Below are 14,541 nucleotides of genomic sequence, written 5' to 3' on the forward strand. Positions count from 1 at the left end.
GCCCAGCTCGCTCTGAACCCCGACCACCTCTAGCCTCGGCCCTGGCCCCCTCCCTATTTTAATTTCGTGATTGATTTTTTCACTTGGGCCATCTCGGAAGCCTGTGTCTCAGACTGTTCCAATATTTCGGCTTCACCCCCTCTTCCTTTTTCTTTTTGGATTTTGAGCCCTCCCCACCGGCTGTCACCAAGGCTATGGCCGATCGGCCGGCACGCTTCGTGCAGCCTGGGGTCGGGATCCCGGGCGGCGGCATCTCCCTGCCCTCCCTCTCAGTGGTCCTCCGAACGACGCAGAGCTCTGCTGGTACGGTCCTGTCCCTGGGCCTTCCTCAGTGACTTGGGGGCTGCATCTATCCTCCCCATTTCGGTTGTCCCCTGGAGCCTGACCTCTGCGCGCTGGTTGTCCCCTGGGGAGGTGCCTAGGGGACAATCCGCAAGAGATCCGAGGACTCCCACACGCCTGACTCCAGCCCCATTTCTCCCAGACACCTGGGCCCCAAGCGGCGGGCTCCCAGTGCCCAGTGCGCAAGGAGAAGCCAAATCGGTTGCAACTTGAAGCTGCTGAGCGCACGATTGCGGCCGCCCTGCTGGCTGCTGGTGCGGGCCGCCGAGCCCCAGCTCTGCAGAAGGCGGTTAGATCCAAGAGTCGCTCCACTGTCCCCAGTCCCTGTGGGCGCCGGGCAGACCCGGCCTCCCAGGGCGGCTGTGGGCTCCGATGCACGCCCGGGAACTTGCTGCGCAGCCTCGTCCAGTGCGGGGATCCGAGGTGAGGTGGAGGCTGGCCGGGTGGAGATGGGGAGAGGATGGAGAGCGAGGAAAGGAAGAGGAAGGCGGAGAAGGAGCCCCGTTTTCCGCTGCGGCTGTCCTCCTTCCCTCTCTCTTCCCCAAATCCTTGATTTTCTGTTTCATCTCTCATTTATGTACAACTAATAAACACGTCTCTGCGCATTCTTGACCACGTCCCGTTCATTCTTTGGTTATTTCTCTAACAAGGAGCAATGACTTGATGGGAGCGAGATTTTGTCATTTTTCTCTCTTCCCTCCTCTGGGGAGAGGTGGGGGTGGGCGGCTGTTGGTCACTGGGGAAGCTGAAGTGGAACTTGGTGCTGGCCACAACCTGCTCGGGGTCCCTTGACCTCCTATACCCCAATGCCTGTCCCCTACCCCCAGACCCCTGTCCCTTCACCCGCAGCAATGTTGCCGGCTAAATCCGAGTTCCCCCTGCCTGGCTATTAGGATTCTGAAGACGTTGGCAACTGTAGTAATCATTAGTCAAAGCAGTGGAAGCCAAAGGAGCCGAGGAGTTGGACAGAAAAAATCTTGGAAAATGATACACAGGAGTCGCTGAGGCATCAATCCCGGCCGATAAGAGCTTGCCGCTGGGAGCCAGGCGGCCTGCTTAATTGGGCCCTGGGCAGCAAGAACAACCGTAGGGGGCACCCATGGACTGTGCAGGGACTCTAGTATTGTTGGGCACACTACAAAAATAGCTGGGGACTTGAATGCCTTCGCTCTGCCCCAAATTTCCAAAGCTCCCTGGGAACCAGGAGGAGCTGGACGGGGAGGACACCTTCCTCCTCACTTCTCATCCCCCTGCTCCTCAGAGGCTGACTTGGGAAGGAAGGCAGGTCAGGGAATGGGCAGTGAGCGCAGGTAAGAAACACCCCCAAGGCAGGCCTGACCCCTCCAATGGGATTTCAGAGGACAACTTCGATAGGAGAATCAACACATTTTAAACTCTTCTGGAAGAAAATGTATGAATTAGGGAACTCTCTCCTAAATAAGTGCTCCAATATTTAAGTGTGTAGCAAAACTGATAAGACCATACAGATGCCCATTTCTGTAGCTCTTTTAGGGCTTGGAGAAAGCTTGCTGAAATTCTCAGAATAGAGGTGGGGCAACTCAGCACTTTCCAACCCAGGAAGAAACTTAAGCCACGGGCTCATTTCACCGTTTTGCAAGAGTGGCACCCGTGCACTATAGCACATCCATCTGAGCATCATGGAGAGACGGGTGTGTGCACCCAGGAATTCAGCCAAGGGCTGTTGGGTTCATCATGACTCTATCCATCTACAGATCTATAAATCTGCATCCAGATGTGGAGCAGAGAGAGGTGTAAAGCATTATTTCCTGAGGTAGACACAGAAAATGATCCATAAATACATTTTCACGGATACAGCTATGGGAACACTTGGAGTCCTGGGAAAGAAGAGGATTTTCTTGTGCTTGGGGGTTTGTGGTGTCCCAGTCCAGATTTCTTGGGAAAATGGATGAAAGCAAACTGGAGTTTCTGAGCAAACCTAGAGAGCTCAGGAACTCCTGTAATCAATGGCCTCATTTCTCTCCTGAAAGGGGGGTTGCACTGGCGATGGATAGACTGAAGCCCCAGTGCCTGGGCCCCAAAGCATCCTAAACTGCTACAGCTCAAATTCAGATGAAGGTAGATGACTTTCAACTTCTTTTATCTCTCTAACTCAAGGCTCTGAAGGGGGAGGTGGGTGCTGTAGGGGGTTGGGGCATCTTTAGGGATGGAAAACTCATTATCATTACAAAATGGAAATGGAACCACTGAAGTAAAATCTCACTTCACTTGGAGACAGCTTGGTAAAGAGAGATGGAAGAACTCTTTGGGTCTTTTCACAACACTCCCTGCACGACTGGGCAGGGATCATACTTTCCTTTATTTAGGTCTTGGCTGCCAGGAGTCCTCTCCTGCTTCACCTGAACTCTCAGCTTGTCAAGAAGGGGCTTGCAAAAGGGCTCACCACCAGACTGCAGCCCCAGAGGAGAGAAGACACAGGCAGGCTTAGAAACTGCTGACCTCCAATGTTAGTGCCTTTGTATTGCCGGTTGGGCGGTAAGGGTTTGTATGAGTGAGGGTCGTGAGAGGGGAAGATGGTATGATTTTAAAATCTGGAACCGGAGGAGGGCAAAACGCAATCACCAAGCCCTTTCTTCCTGGAGGCCAGAGGTTTTAGGGGCTCTTTGGATTTTTCTCCTTTAGTTCACTAGGGGAGGGAGAAGGGAGGAAGCTCACTCAGGTGGGCTCGGGGCAATCTAGCTGGCTGGCCTGGGACTGGAGGGGGAATGATTTACAAAGCAAAACCTCAGATGCTACTTCCTGAGACGTACACCAGAAGGCACCAGATCAAAACAGTCTCCTGGAAGCATTTATGACCCTGTCTCTACTCCTAACAGGAAAGAGCACCCTCCATAAAAGCTGGGCCCACGCCCCCATCCTCCACTGCAGGGAGGGGAGACACATCCCAAATGAGGGACCTGACCCTTACCCCTTCTACCCTACACACACACACACTTTGTTAGACAAGATTTTTTCCTCCAACATCTGAACAACAACAACAAAAAATCAATCTAGAGGGGTTTGGAGGTGGAGCCTGTAAAAGCAGATGCTATCAGATAAGAACTTGGCCCCCTGGTCCCACCTTGGCCCTTCAACACCCCACAACTCAATCTGGGCCAACAGGACACTGAAAGTCACCCAATAGTATGGCTGCTACCATCCATGGGGGGCTGCTCCAAGATTGAGGTCTTTGGAAGTGGTGGGGGCAGAAAGAAGCGAATTCCACAATGACCCAAGGTTTGAGGGGTGGGGGTGGGGTGAGGAAGACAGATGGCTTCCAGGCTGGGCTGAGGGGAAGAAGAGGGTGGGAGGGAAGCCAAAGGAAGTGGGTTGGAGACCAGTTGGCTGTGTCCAGCCCAGCCTGCTGGCCTCTGTCATGCCACACTTGGGCACATGTGTGTATCCAGTATGTTCCGGGGCAGGGGCTGGGAGAACCAAAGATCCGGAGAAGCAGACCACAGCCTCCTCTACTCTGAGAGGTACCAGCATGCAGTTCCAGAAGGATCCCAGGTAACTGAGCTCACGCAACCCACCCAGCCCCTGTAGCTTTTGCAGAACACAGAACCCACTCTGAACACCTGTTGTGGATGGAAGGAAGCAGCTACCTCCTCACATTAGCTCCCAGGGCCCTGAGTCTTCTAGTCAACCTCTTAATGTGGAAGACATGAACCTCAGATTCTAGAACTCTCAGTCCCCCTTGTCCAAGTTCCACCTTGCCTAGGCATGTAAACACACACACACACACACACACACACACACACACATCCCTATTGCCCTCTGCCCCACAGTGAGCCTTCAGAAGGAGACAGAAAGATGAAGCCAGGGTCTTGTAGGACACAGGTCTCTAGCCTCTTAGTTTTCTAACCCAGATCCTTGTCTCGTGATTGAGGCCTTGATTTCCTGGACTCCCATCTACACTCCTGCAGGTTCCCAGGACCCAGTGAGAATGGGGCAAAATGGGCAGGGATGTTCTGGTAATCTCCACCTCCCAGGGCTTCAAGGCCTCTCTTGCCACCAAAAGGGCAGCTTCAAGTCTTGAAGGAGTCACAGAACCAGGACCTGTTAGCAATTCCCAGCCCAGGCAGTCCCAGCGCGGAGCCATGTGGAAGTCAGAGGACTTCTACCTGAATGAGAGGGTGGAGGGAGAGGAGGGAGAGGGCTGGAACAGCTCTAGGGGAAAAATATCTGTCTTCCCAGTGCCTGTGGACCCCACCTCTCTCTCTTTCTTAAGTTTTGCAGAGGGAGAGGGCTGGTAATCCCAGTGAGAGAAATTCCCACCGAAACTTCCATGTGCTGTCACACAGCATTCACTGTGTGTGTGTGTGTGTGTGTGTGTGTGTACTCCAACTCATAGAAGAAGCAAGTGCAGCCGGGTGACTGAAGGTGACTTAGGAAGTGGAGGCACAGTGATTTCTGGGAAAAGCTACACTCTTGCTTGCTTCTTATCCTAATCCTTCCCACCTGGCCTGTGGCATTGTCCCTAAACCAACCCCACCCAGAAGACAAATAAGTACAAGGGTGTCCATGAAGGCCAGCTTAGACTAGGACATTCCTGCCACTCCTGTACCCTTCATCATCCCCCTCCCCTGCCCCCCACACACTGGAGGCCTCAGAGGCCCTGGTGGCGCAGCCCACTGTAACTCCTGCCCCCTAGCTCCAGGAGGGCAGGAGAGCAGCAGCAGAAAGGGAGGCAAGGGGAACCCAACCAGAAAATTAAGCCTGGAACAAAGCCCTGCAGATGGGGGCAGGGAGCAGGCTTGGGTCTGGACCTACCAGTGGATTGGCTGAGTGCCCAGCCTAAGTGTTCAGGAAACACAAGCATTTCTGTCAGGCACAACACTCACTCGGGGCTGCAGATGCCCTTGCTCGGAAGCGGCCCGCTGTGACCCGAGCAAGTCCAGACACAGAAACCCACATCCCTCTGTAGGTACAGGCAGGGCACCAGATCCCCATTGAGTCTGTTAGTCTATGGTGTTCAAAGCATGGAAGAGACAAGGGCTGCCACAATTCCACCAGCTGTTCAACGTGGCAGGGAGAGGAGCTCCTGGTTCTCTGTGACCACCTTTTTCCAGAACCTTCTCTCCACTGGCTCCTAGTTACTTGACACAAGACAGGTACCAAACACAGTTCTCAAAAAACAAAACAAAAACTCCACTTTTGCTCCCCTCCCTCAACCACACCTAAGGCAGCTTGATAAATCTAAGGCTTGCCCCTCTCAACCATTTCCAGAAAAAGAAGCCAGAAGGGGTCTCTTCACTAGGCCCCATCTGCTGTCCCCCATCTCACCCTAGGCTCAGAAGAGAATGAAAACTTGTAAGGGATGAGGTGGCCACAGGAGTGACCGGTGGAGAATTTGAGCTTAACCTCCTTTGCACATTTACACTGCAGCCCAAATATCAAGTTCCCATCCACGAAGCTCAGTGAACTGGGGAGCGACCCTAGACCACAAAGCCACACCCCAGGGCCATCACCCCTACCCCCCAACTCCACACCAGTCCTGTACAACCCAGGCTGAGTCCAAGTCATGACTTTGTTAGACACCAGAGAACAACAAATCACAGACTGAGAGAGCCAAAATACTCCCAGGGCCACACTGCCCCTCCAAATCCGACAAAGAGCCCAGGACAGCTAAACGGACTGAAGCAATGGGGAGACGGGAGTGGAGGGAGAAGGGCGAGCCACAGACCCCAACACTTCGTTCCTGATTGGGTGGTGGAGGCCATGTGACCCTGCTTAGCGCATTCCTGATTGGTTGCTTGACCTTTTCTGTGGGTGAAAGACCTAGGAACAAAATGAAAAGCTTTCCGGGTTGGATGGGGGCGCCTTGGCCACCTCGTCGCCTGCCCTCCCCTGCCCCTGTCCCCAGTTCGGGAGTGGACACACCCCAAGACTGTCCAGGTGGAACTGACAAAGCAGTATATTAAAGAGGGGAAAAAAACCTGATCCGAGGGAGGTTGATAACTTTATGGGGAAGAGATGGAGTGTCACAGAGGAGGAGGAGGGTGGTGTTCAAGTGGACCTTTTGGGCCTAAAGAACAGAAAAGGCAGCCGGGAAGTCATTGCTGTGTAAACAAGCGCGCCGCCCGGCAGGCCTGGGTGTTGAGTTCGGGCTAAAGACCTCGGCCAGGGTCCCTGGTGCGCTGGGGGAGGAGAGAGAGGTGGAGGGCGGTGCAAGTTACAGACCCAGGCCCCCTCTCCACCGGCTCCCTGCTGCTGCTGGGGTCCTTGGGCTTCCAGAACCTCATAGAATTCCAGCCTGGAGTGGAGGGGTGGAGGGACCCCCAGACTTCACTTTTCAAAGGAGATCTGGAATCCTGAAAGCAGCACCAACACACAAAAGATGGTGTGGGGCGGGGTGGGCAAAGCCTATGTTTACTGGGAAGGGAGGGGTTGGTCTCATGCCTCAGGGTCTTTGTATTTCTGTGTCCCTTCGTGCCCTTGGAATCTGCCTGGGCAGTGGTCCCTGCTGCATCTCTGAATCCTGCACAAAGTAGGAGCAGGCCTCCCCCCCACCACCACCCACACACACCCCCCACCCTTTGGAGGATGGTACAGATTTGGCCTTAGCTGATTCCTCCTTGCTCTGTCTGGCCAGCTGCTGGACCTCCGGAACCTCCCAGCCCTGCTTGGAACCCTGTACACAGCACACAGAGGAGCCTGAGCTCACAGGTTGTCAGATCCTGGCTTAACTCCTGGTGACACATGGGGAGGGGGTAGAGTACACACTAGCAGGTGTGGTGGACACGTGCCTTCCACATCCAAAGCCTGAGCTGCTCCTTTCTAGAAATCTGATGACCAGATCCCTGCTGGTTCCCTCCCTGCTCCCCAGGGCTGGGGAAATATCTCAGGCTAGCCAGCACATCATGTCCACTCCACTACCCACCCTGCCCAACCCGGACACTCACCAGAGGAAGCTTTTAAGCCTTGGGGACCTGGCTTTTCCTGAGGCAAAGGCTAGGGATGCTGGGAAGATCTCAGAAAGCTGAGGGAGAGGGAAGCATGAAGCTACATTAGCCTGGGACAACGGAGACCTTAGGCGACTGAGGCTGGGAGGGCTGCCCTTCCAGGCCGGGTCGTGAGGGGGCAGGGCATTCAGTGGCGCCTCCCGGATTCTCCTGCCACCCCAAGCAGCAGAGCCTGTGGGCTCAAAAGCCTCCAAGCCCTCTGGCCAGGCCCTTGTTCCCAAATGCCCACCCTGCTTGGATTCTGGGCCACTGGCTGAGGGCCGGACACCCCCACCCCCGCACAAGCCCCCTCCAAGGCACTTGTGCTTGTGTGTCTAGAGTTTGCACACTTCTGCAAACACCCACGGGCTCAGCGGCTGACTTTCCAACTGAGAGAGGCTCCAAGAGAACTTGGTTGGGGAGGGGGGCAGAGATTGTAGGACCCAGCCTGTTTGGATGGTCTGGAAGGGGAGGGGAGGTTGGAGGAGACAAGCTAGCCCCCAGCCCTGTGCCCATCTTCTGACTTCCCAGCCTAGCCTAGGGAGGCCTGGGCTGTCCTCCTTCCTCTCACCGCCCTCCTCCCATGAGTAGGAATTGCTTCCATCAAGGGGAGAGGAGTTAGGTAAATGGGAAAAAAGATCTTAGCAAGGGAGAGAATTAACTTACAGCGTTCCCTGGGATTCATTTGCGAAGATGCAACCTCTCTCACCACCATCCCAGCGCCGTAATCCCCTCTAACTGCCAGGCCCTGTGTCCTAGCATTAAACCTCACCAGCAGCTGCGTGGCTGGACAGTTAAGATTATATATGATGTAAATATATTGTGGGTTTGTCAGCTCTCCCTACACCATAAAACTTGGTTTAATGACATCACGTGGTCCCCCAAGAGCCACTCACAGGCTTGCCTTCAGGCCATTCACATAAATAACCTCCAAAAGTTTCAAACTCCCAAATTCACGTGGAAGCTGTGCCTATTTCTCCAATGCTTAGTTATACTCAAAAGTCTGCTTGCTGCTCCTTCCCTCCACCTCCCCTCCCCTCTTGCAGGGTGGGGAGGGGGAAGAGGGTGGGCCCTCATTTATTTATTTATGTACTTACTTATTTCCATAAAGACCTGTCCCCTTCCAGGTCCTGTTGATATTTTTTTTTCCTCCTGCTTTTTTCCTCCTCTCCTCTAATTGTTCAGAGTGGGCCGTGTCCCCCTCTTCCCACTCCCCCGGGGAAGGTAAGTCACGCTTTTTCCCCCATTCTTTCTCGCTGCCAGAGGGGGTGGGTTCCAGGACAGAAGGGAGAGGCAGGCATCTTCTGTCCCTGTTTGGGACCCAGCAGCCCTTCTACTCATTTCCCACCACCCCATGCTTCCAAGCCTAGAGCCAGACCCTGGACTTTTCCAAGCAGGGTGGCTGGCTGGCCAGGAAATTGCCAAGAGCCTGCAAGCATAGGCTGCTCCTCAAAGACGAAAGCCAGCCAGGGCCTTACCCATCCCCCTGCACTGGGGTGAAGGTTCCAGGCTTCTGGTTTGGTCACTGCGGCTGAAGGACACCACTGTTGAAGCCCAGTCTGGGTCCTGCTAGGCTGTGACAGGAACCAGGGGGCAGGGAGCAGTAAGCACGCGCAGCTGGGCTGGCAGCATTCACCCCAGTCTGACCACCCTTATACAACCCTTCAGCTTGTATAAGGAGGAGAGGCCCACAGCCTGCCAGGCTGCTTGCTGGAAGGAGGAGGCATCCAGGGCATTCCCTGGCAGGTGCCCCCTTGCCTGGCCTGGAGGTTGGGATGTACATTGCCCTCACTGACCCTGCCCACCCCCCTCTGTGGCCCTGGGGAGGAAGCCGCGCCTGGGCAGCCAGGGAGGTGTGCGCGGGTGCGTGAGGGGCGCTAGCGTCTTGTTCTTAGTTAACTGTTACCCTTCGGAGAAGCCAGCGTTTCTCCACACTTCACTGCTCACCCAATAGTTTTACTCAGCATGGAGAAAAAATTAAAATAACTCCCTGAAGAAAATTACACATTTTATTTGAGAGAGAGAGAAAACAGAGAGAGAGGAGAAGGAGAGAGCTGGGCAGGGCTGACTGATACGTGCAAGTTGAGAAGAAACAAAAACATTGGGCATTGCCCTGGCCTAGGTGGGGAAAGGATGGTGGCATGGTGTGGTGAGGTGGGGGTGCCTTTTTTTTTTCCCATGATAATCCAGTGGTGAAGGCAGTGGGATGTGGTGAAGTCAGTCCTTACAAAGAAAAAAAAATAATAATAATCCAAGGCGCCTCAGCATTAATAATTGTAGCAATTCCCACTCCCCACTCACCGCAGCGGGTCCCCACCCCAGCAGTGTGGGGGGTCTAGGCTTGGCTCCAGGAAATCACCCCGTTGTGGGAGGTGGGAGAGGAAATGCAGTAAAAGTTTTATGGACCCTCCCCACATTTGTTGCTCCGGTAAAGAGCTTCCTTCCCCAGCTCATCCCAGTGGAGGAGTAGCCCAGGCCCAGGCCAGCCTTGGGTAACACCTGAATTAGCTGTCATTCTCCACTGTCCCCCTCCCCAACTCCACATACACAAAATCCCAGAGATGGAGATAAATGATGCCTAACAGACGTGACTTCGCACTCTTCTTTCTCAGATAATTGTCCTGCATAGCCCAAGCCCCAAGGTGGTGGGGAAGACTGTCAGAAGATTTCCTTGCCATGCAGGTTCCTTGCCCCGAACAGCTGAAGTGCACCGCGACCACCCCGCCTGCCGCTTGCATCCCTCTGTCAGGCCCGGAAGGACCGAATCTAACACGGCGGAGCCACGGGTCCCTACTGTCCCTACTGAGGAGCTCTGGTGCACAGGGGTAGGCTGATACTGGGCTAGGGGTCTCAGTTACCCCAGTTACCCGCAGTCAGAGTAGGACCCCGGGGTGCAGCCACCTGAACACCTAGGCAAGGCTGACGCCGCAGCGGCGTTCAAGCCCTCCCCTGATCCCTCCGGCTGCTCGCCTCTCCGAGAAATCAGCAAGAAGGCCACTTTCATCTCTCTTTTTCTCCTTGTTCCTAGAAGTTTCTAAAGCTTTTTTTTTTTTTTAAAGAGAATCTTAAAGACTGTAGGCCTCTTCCTACATCTTACCACCCCGTTTAGACACTTTCACCCCAAACACATGCCCCAAACAGACGGGAGCCACTGCACTTTGAGCCCCGTTCTCTCTTCAGCTTTATTTGATATATGAGAAAATATAGTTTCAGGAAGGACCCGCAGTCAATAAATAGTTGGACATCAGTGATGGAGCAGGAGGGCACAGAGAGTGGCAGGGACTGTGGACCCGCAAAGGGGCCTCTAGGAACGTTTGCTGGGTTCCATGGCAGGACACCCCAACATTTGCACTAGCTAGCAGGCTGGGGCTGAGGCCTGAGAGCATGCAGTGGGCTGGGCTGGGGAGGGGAGTCCTAGGGGCTTCTCCCAAGGTTTCAGAAGGGTGTTTCCAAAAGCGAGTGCAGAGCAACTGTGGGGACCCCTGGGTAGCCGTCAATGTCTACCTCCCCCTTTCACAGACAGAACACCACTAAGTGAAGATACAGTTAAATCTCTAACAGGAAGCACCCCAAGATTGCAGACCCACTTCCCATCGGCTCAGGCACTCTCTCACTCTCCCGTCAGCCTTGCAGCAGCTTTGGCCCGCCTCATCAGGAACAAAGGGAGAGAGCAAGGCTTGCAGGGCCTGAGCCAGGGGCCCGTGGCACTAGACCGGTCCACAGCCACTTCAGGGTGGGCCCCAAAGACCTGGGAGTGAAAGAGAGTCCACCCAGGCCCAGCCGGATTCGCTCCATGCCAGCCTGTTTCAGGCCTCTGGTGTTGGTTAAACCCAGATGAGGGGAGACAGGGCAGTCCCCCACGGAAGCTCCGGGGTAGGTAGGTCGGTGGTAATGAGGATGCCGAAGGAAAGAGCATTTTTTTTTTTTTGTCTGAGAGCCCCCACCCCTCCCTTGGCCCCAAAATACAGAAAGAGAAGAAAACGGAGAAGGGAAGTCAGGAGAGAGGCGGGGAGCACCGCCGGCTTGCGGGGCATCGTCCCGCTGCCTCTAAAGCGCCTCTTTGCTTTTCATCTTGGAATCTTTCTTCCACTTCATCCTTCGGTTCTGGAACCAGATCTTGATTTGTCTCTCGTTGAGACACAAGTTGTTGGCGATCTCGATGCGCCTGCGGCGAGTGAGGTAGCGGTTAAAGTGGAATTCTTTCTCGAGTTCCAGGGTCTGGTAGCGCGTGTAACTGGTTCGCGACCGCTTGCCGTCCGTCTCTGTAACAGAAACCGTACCCCCAACCCCCCCAAAAAACCCCAGGCAGGAATGAACAGCGTGCCACGCACCCCTGCAAGCCCAGCCCCGGGGGTCCCCCCTTCCCCCGACGCGAACGATGGGAGAGGGAGAGAGGGGAGCACGGCCGGGCAGGCCCCGCGCGGGCCCCGGGGCCAAGGCGCCTCCACCGCCCGCCGACACGCACGCCCGCCCGCCCCGGGAAGGAAACTTTGCATCGCAGCCTTCACTCGGCGGCCGGCCCGGAGGGGCGGAGGGGGAGGGGGTGGGCGGAAGAGGGAGACCCAGGCTCGGACCGAACGGCCAGCACCCTCGAGGTCCGGGCACCGGGGACCCCCCTCCCGCCCCTCCCGAGTCGAGTGGCGCTGGGAGCCTCCGGGGCGGCGAGCGCGCCGGGGCCGAGCGGGCTCGGTCCGCTGGGGAGGGCGGGAGGGGAGCGCGCGAGCGAGCGGGGTGAGCCGCGGGGGGATCCCCGCGCCGGAGACCCCGCGCCGCTCACCCTTCAGATCCCTCTATTTTTTTAACTCCCTCCCTCTCCCCCCAAAATTGAATATTGCCTTTTATACACGTTTTGTTCCTATGATCCAATTATGTCGTCGTAAATTTGGGCGCACACAGCCTCTAAGCCTTTTAGTGGACAGTTTTACGAGCCATTGATGCCTGGATCGTAAAATTTATGGCCGCAGGTTTTTTTTTCTTTATTTGCCCCGCATGGCCTATAAAACCCAGGCGGACCCGAGCGCGCAAAATGAAGTCCTAAAGTTTTTTACCGTGGCTCATGTGCAGTTTGGTCATCCACGGGTAAATCTGTGGCGGGGCCGGCGGCTGGCTCCGCGCTGCGGGCTGCCCAGGCTGCGCCTGCTCCTCTTTGATCTGCCCAGCGCTCGCAGCTCGCTCCTCCAGCGCCGGGCGGGCCGCCTTCTGGCTGTACATCCCGGGGTTCAGAGAAGCCGCTTCGTCTCTGCCCAGAGCGCGTCCCGGAGCGGCCGTGGCGCTGCAGGCGGGGCGTTCGGGGTGAGCCCGGGGGCTGGCAGCCATGTCTACCCCGTGGAGAGAGTTGGAAGGCGCAGGCGGTGGGAAAGTGATGCTTAAGTCCAATCCACCGTAGCAGTACCTGGATGCCTGCACCTCTGAGGCCGATCCATAGTTCCCACAAGTTTGCATGTTATAGGAAGGGATATTGGGGCTCTGCTTATAGAATGAATTGGCTACGTAGGAGCTCATGGCGGGGAGGGCCCAAAAAAAATTTCTGCACCCTTTTTGATTAAGGGTGATTTGTGACTCTTTGAAGTTGAGGGGCTTTTTTGTTCTCCAAAGTGCACAATTTATAGGTGGAGATATCTCTTTCTTTATCCTATGCGCTCTTCCCAAATAAGGGAGCCTTAAATAGAGTCACGTGACTCAGGCGGCCACTCATAAATTTGGCTTGATGACCTCCGGGAGGTTAGTGATGGAAGCCGGCGAAACCCATCTTGATATGTTGGCAAAGCCCAACCAAGGGGGAGAGGGAGTGAGAGTAGAGAAAGGGAGAGGGGGAGGGGGGAGGAAAAAAAATGGTTCTTGGGATGGGGGGTAGCCGACACAACGAGTCCACAGCGACACCTGGTGCCTACTTGTAGGAATTGCATCCTGCCGCGCCGGCTGCGCTCTCCACCGGGCCAAGAAGCTGATAGCTGTTGTTGAGCCATACTTTTAAATTCTGTTTACATTGGAGAGAGGAGGAGGTCCTGCTTAGGATGCACAGAGGGGCTATTTGGTTTTCAAATAATAGTCTCGTTGTCCTCACTTCTGGGGTCTTCCTCATTTCTGGGGTCTTCCTAACTTCAAAAATAGCTGCAGAGAGGGTAATTAGGTAGTGTGGTCCCTGCCCAGGCTGCAAAGCAAAGTTGGGCGGCGGGTTGCCTCTGGTTCCCCAAGCCAAAGGCCAGTGGCCCTCCTTGCTTCCTTACTGCTGAGGTGCCTGCCAACGTGGGAGACAGACCACACCCTCCAGAGAGATGGACAAGATGTCCACCTGGAGGGCCCCCTGAGGCAGTCTGGAGGAAGGGGGCCCTCCTGGGTGAGCCTGGAGGGCAGCAGCCAGGCGGAGTGCAACCATGCCAGGCACCCCAGAGTGGGCACAGGGTAGTTTTAGAATGGGGGGGCAGAAGGAGGCACAATGGGTTGCAGGGCTAATGAGCTGTGACCTCCTCACAGAGGGGGGGGACCTTTGCCAGCTACTTGGGGATAGCAAGTCCACGTGACTGGAAGGCATGGAGAGACAGAGTCAAGCAAGAGAGCCAGACAGAGGCACGGGGCCTCTTGTGTGCCCTGTGGTGAGGGCAAAGGCTTTCCTGGGGCCAGAGTGCCAAAGGAACCTGGACAGCCTCCTCTGGGCTAATGGAGGGCGCGGAGGGGGCCCCTGGGGGAGACCCAGCTGAAGGGGGGCAGCAGCAGCGGCCGGCTGGGGGCTGAGACAGGCACGCCAAGGGGCCCCCTTCTCTCCTCCCCTTGTCCCAGGTTTTATTCTTCCCTGCTTGCCTCTCTCCCCAGGAAATCTCCGCCCTTTGCCAGGAGAAGGCCCCCTCCCCGCTGGCGGGGGCGCTGGAGGGGTTGCTGGCGGAGAGCTGTGGAGTCTGGGAAACTCTGGTGGCTTTTTTTTTTTTTCTTTTTTTGCTTTTGCTAGTTAGCTCCCTCCCTCCCTCCTGGGAGCCCCCCTTTTCGTTCGCCACCTCGTCCTCTAGGCCGCCCACTCAGGTTTCTTTGGCTGGGCTTGGGGACGAAAAAGCTGGCTGGCGCCGGGTGGGGGTGTCCGGCTGCTTCCCCTCACCCGCTGGGGCCTGAGCCGAAAGAAGTGAGCCGGCAGACAGGCCCCGAGCTCGGGAGAAAGAAGGAATTTTGGGTCCCGGAGGCCTTGGGCACGCCGTGGCTCAGTTTCCAAGCTTTTTCTCTCGAGACGTCCTTGAATCTCGCAGTCCCT

At 55.7% G+C, this 14,541-nt stretch overlaps 1 protein-coding gene across 1 annotated transcript; it reads right to left on the reverse strand.

The window, feature by feature from the left end:
• Positions 1 to 10,831: 10,831 nt before the first annotated feature.
• Positions 10,832 to 12,874, reverse strand: HOXC5 (homeobox C5). The gene is made up of 2 exons (XM_004583154.3): positions 12,353 to 12,874; positions 10,832 to 11,566 (listed from the first exon to the last, which is right to left on the reverse strand). Exons 1-2 carry the CDS (start codon positions 12,804 to 12,806, stop codon positions 11,352 to 11,354), a joined length of 669 nt encoding a protein of 222 aa, XP_004583211.1. The 5' UTR covers positions 12,807 to 12,874; the 3' UTR covers positions 10,832 to 11,351.
• Positions 12,875 to 14,541: the final 1,667 nt, after the last annotated feature.

Source organism: Ochotona princeps, chromosome 15 (assembly GCF_030435755.1).
Source record: "Ochotona princeps isolate mOchPri1 chromosome 15, mOchPri1.hap1, whole genome shotgun sequence".
NCBI classification, from domain to species: Eukaryota; Metazoa; Chordata; class Mammalia; order Lagomorpha; family Ochotonidae; genus Ochotona; species Ochotona princeps.

Bases quoted from the DNA above. Each gene is read 5' to 3' on its own strand.
- HOXC5 (XM_004583154.3), bottom strand. From the start codon at position 12,806: ATGAGCTCCTACGTAGCCAATTCATTCTATAAGCAGAGCCCCAATATC. The intron at 11,567-12,352 runs GTAAAAAACTTT...TTTCTGTTACAG, and splicing joins CAAACTGCACATGAGCCACG to AGACGGACGGCAAGCGGTCG.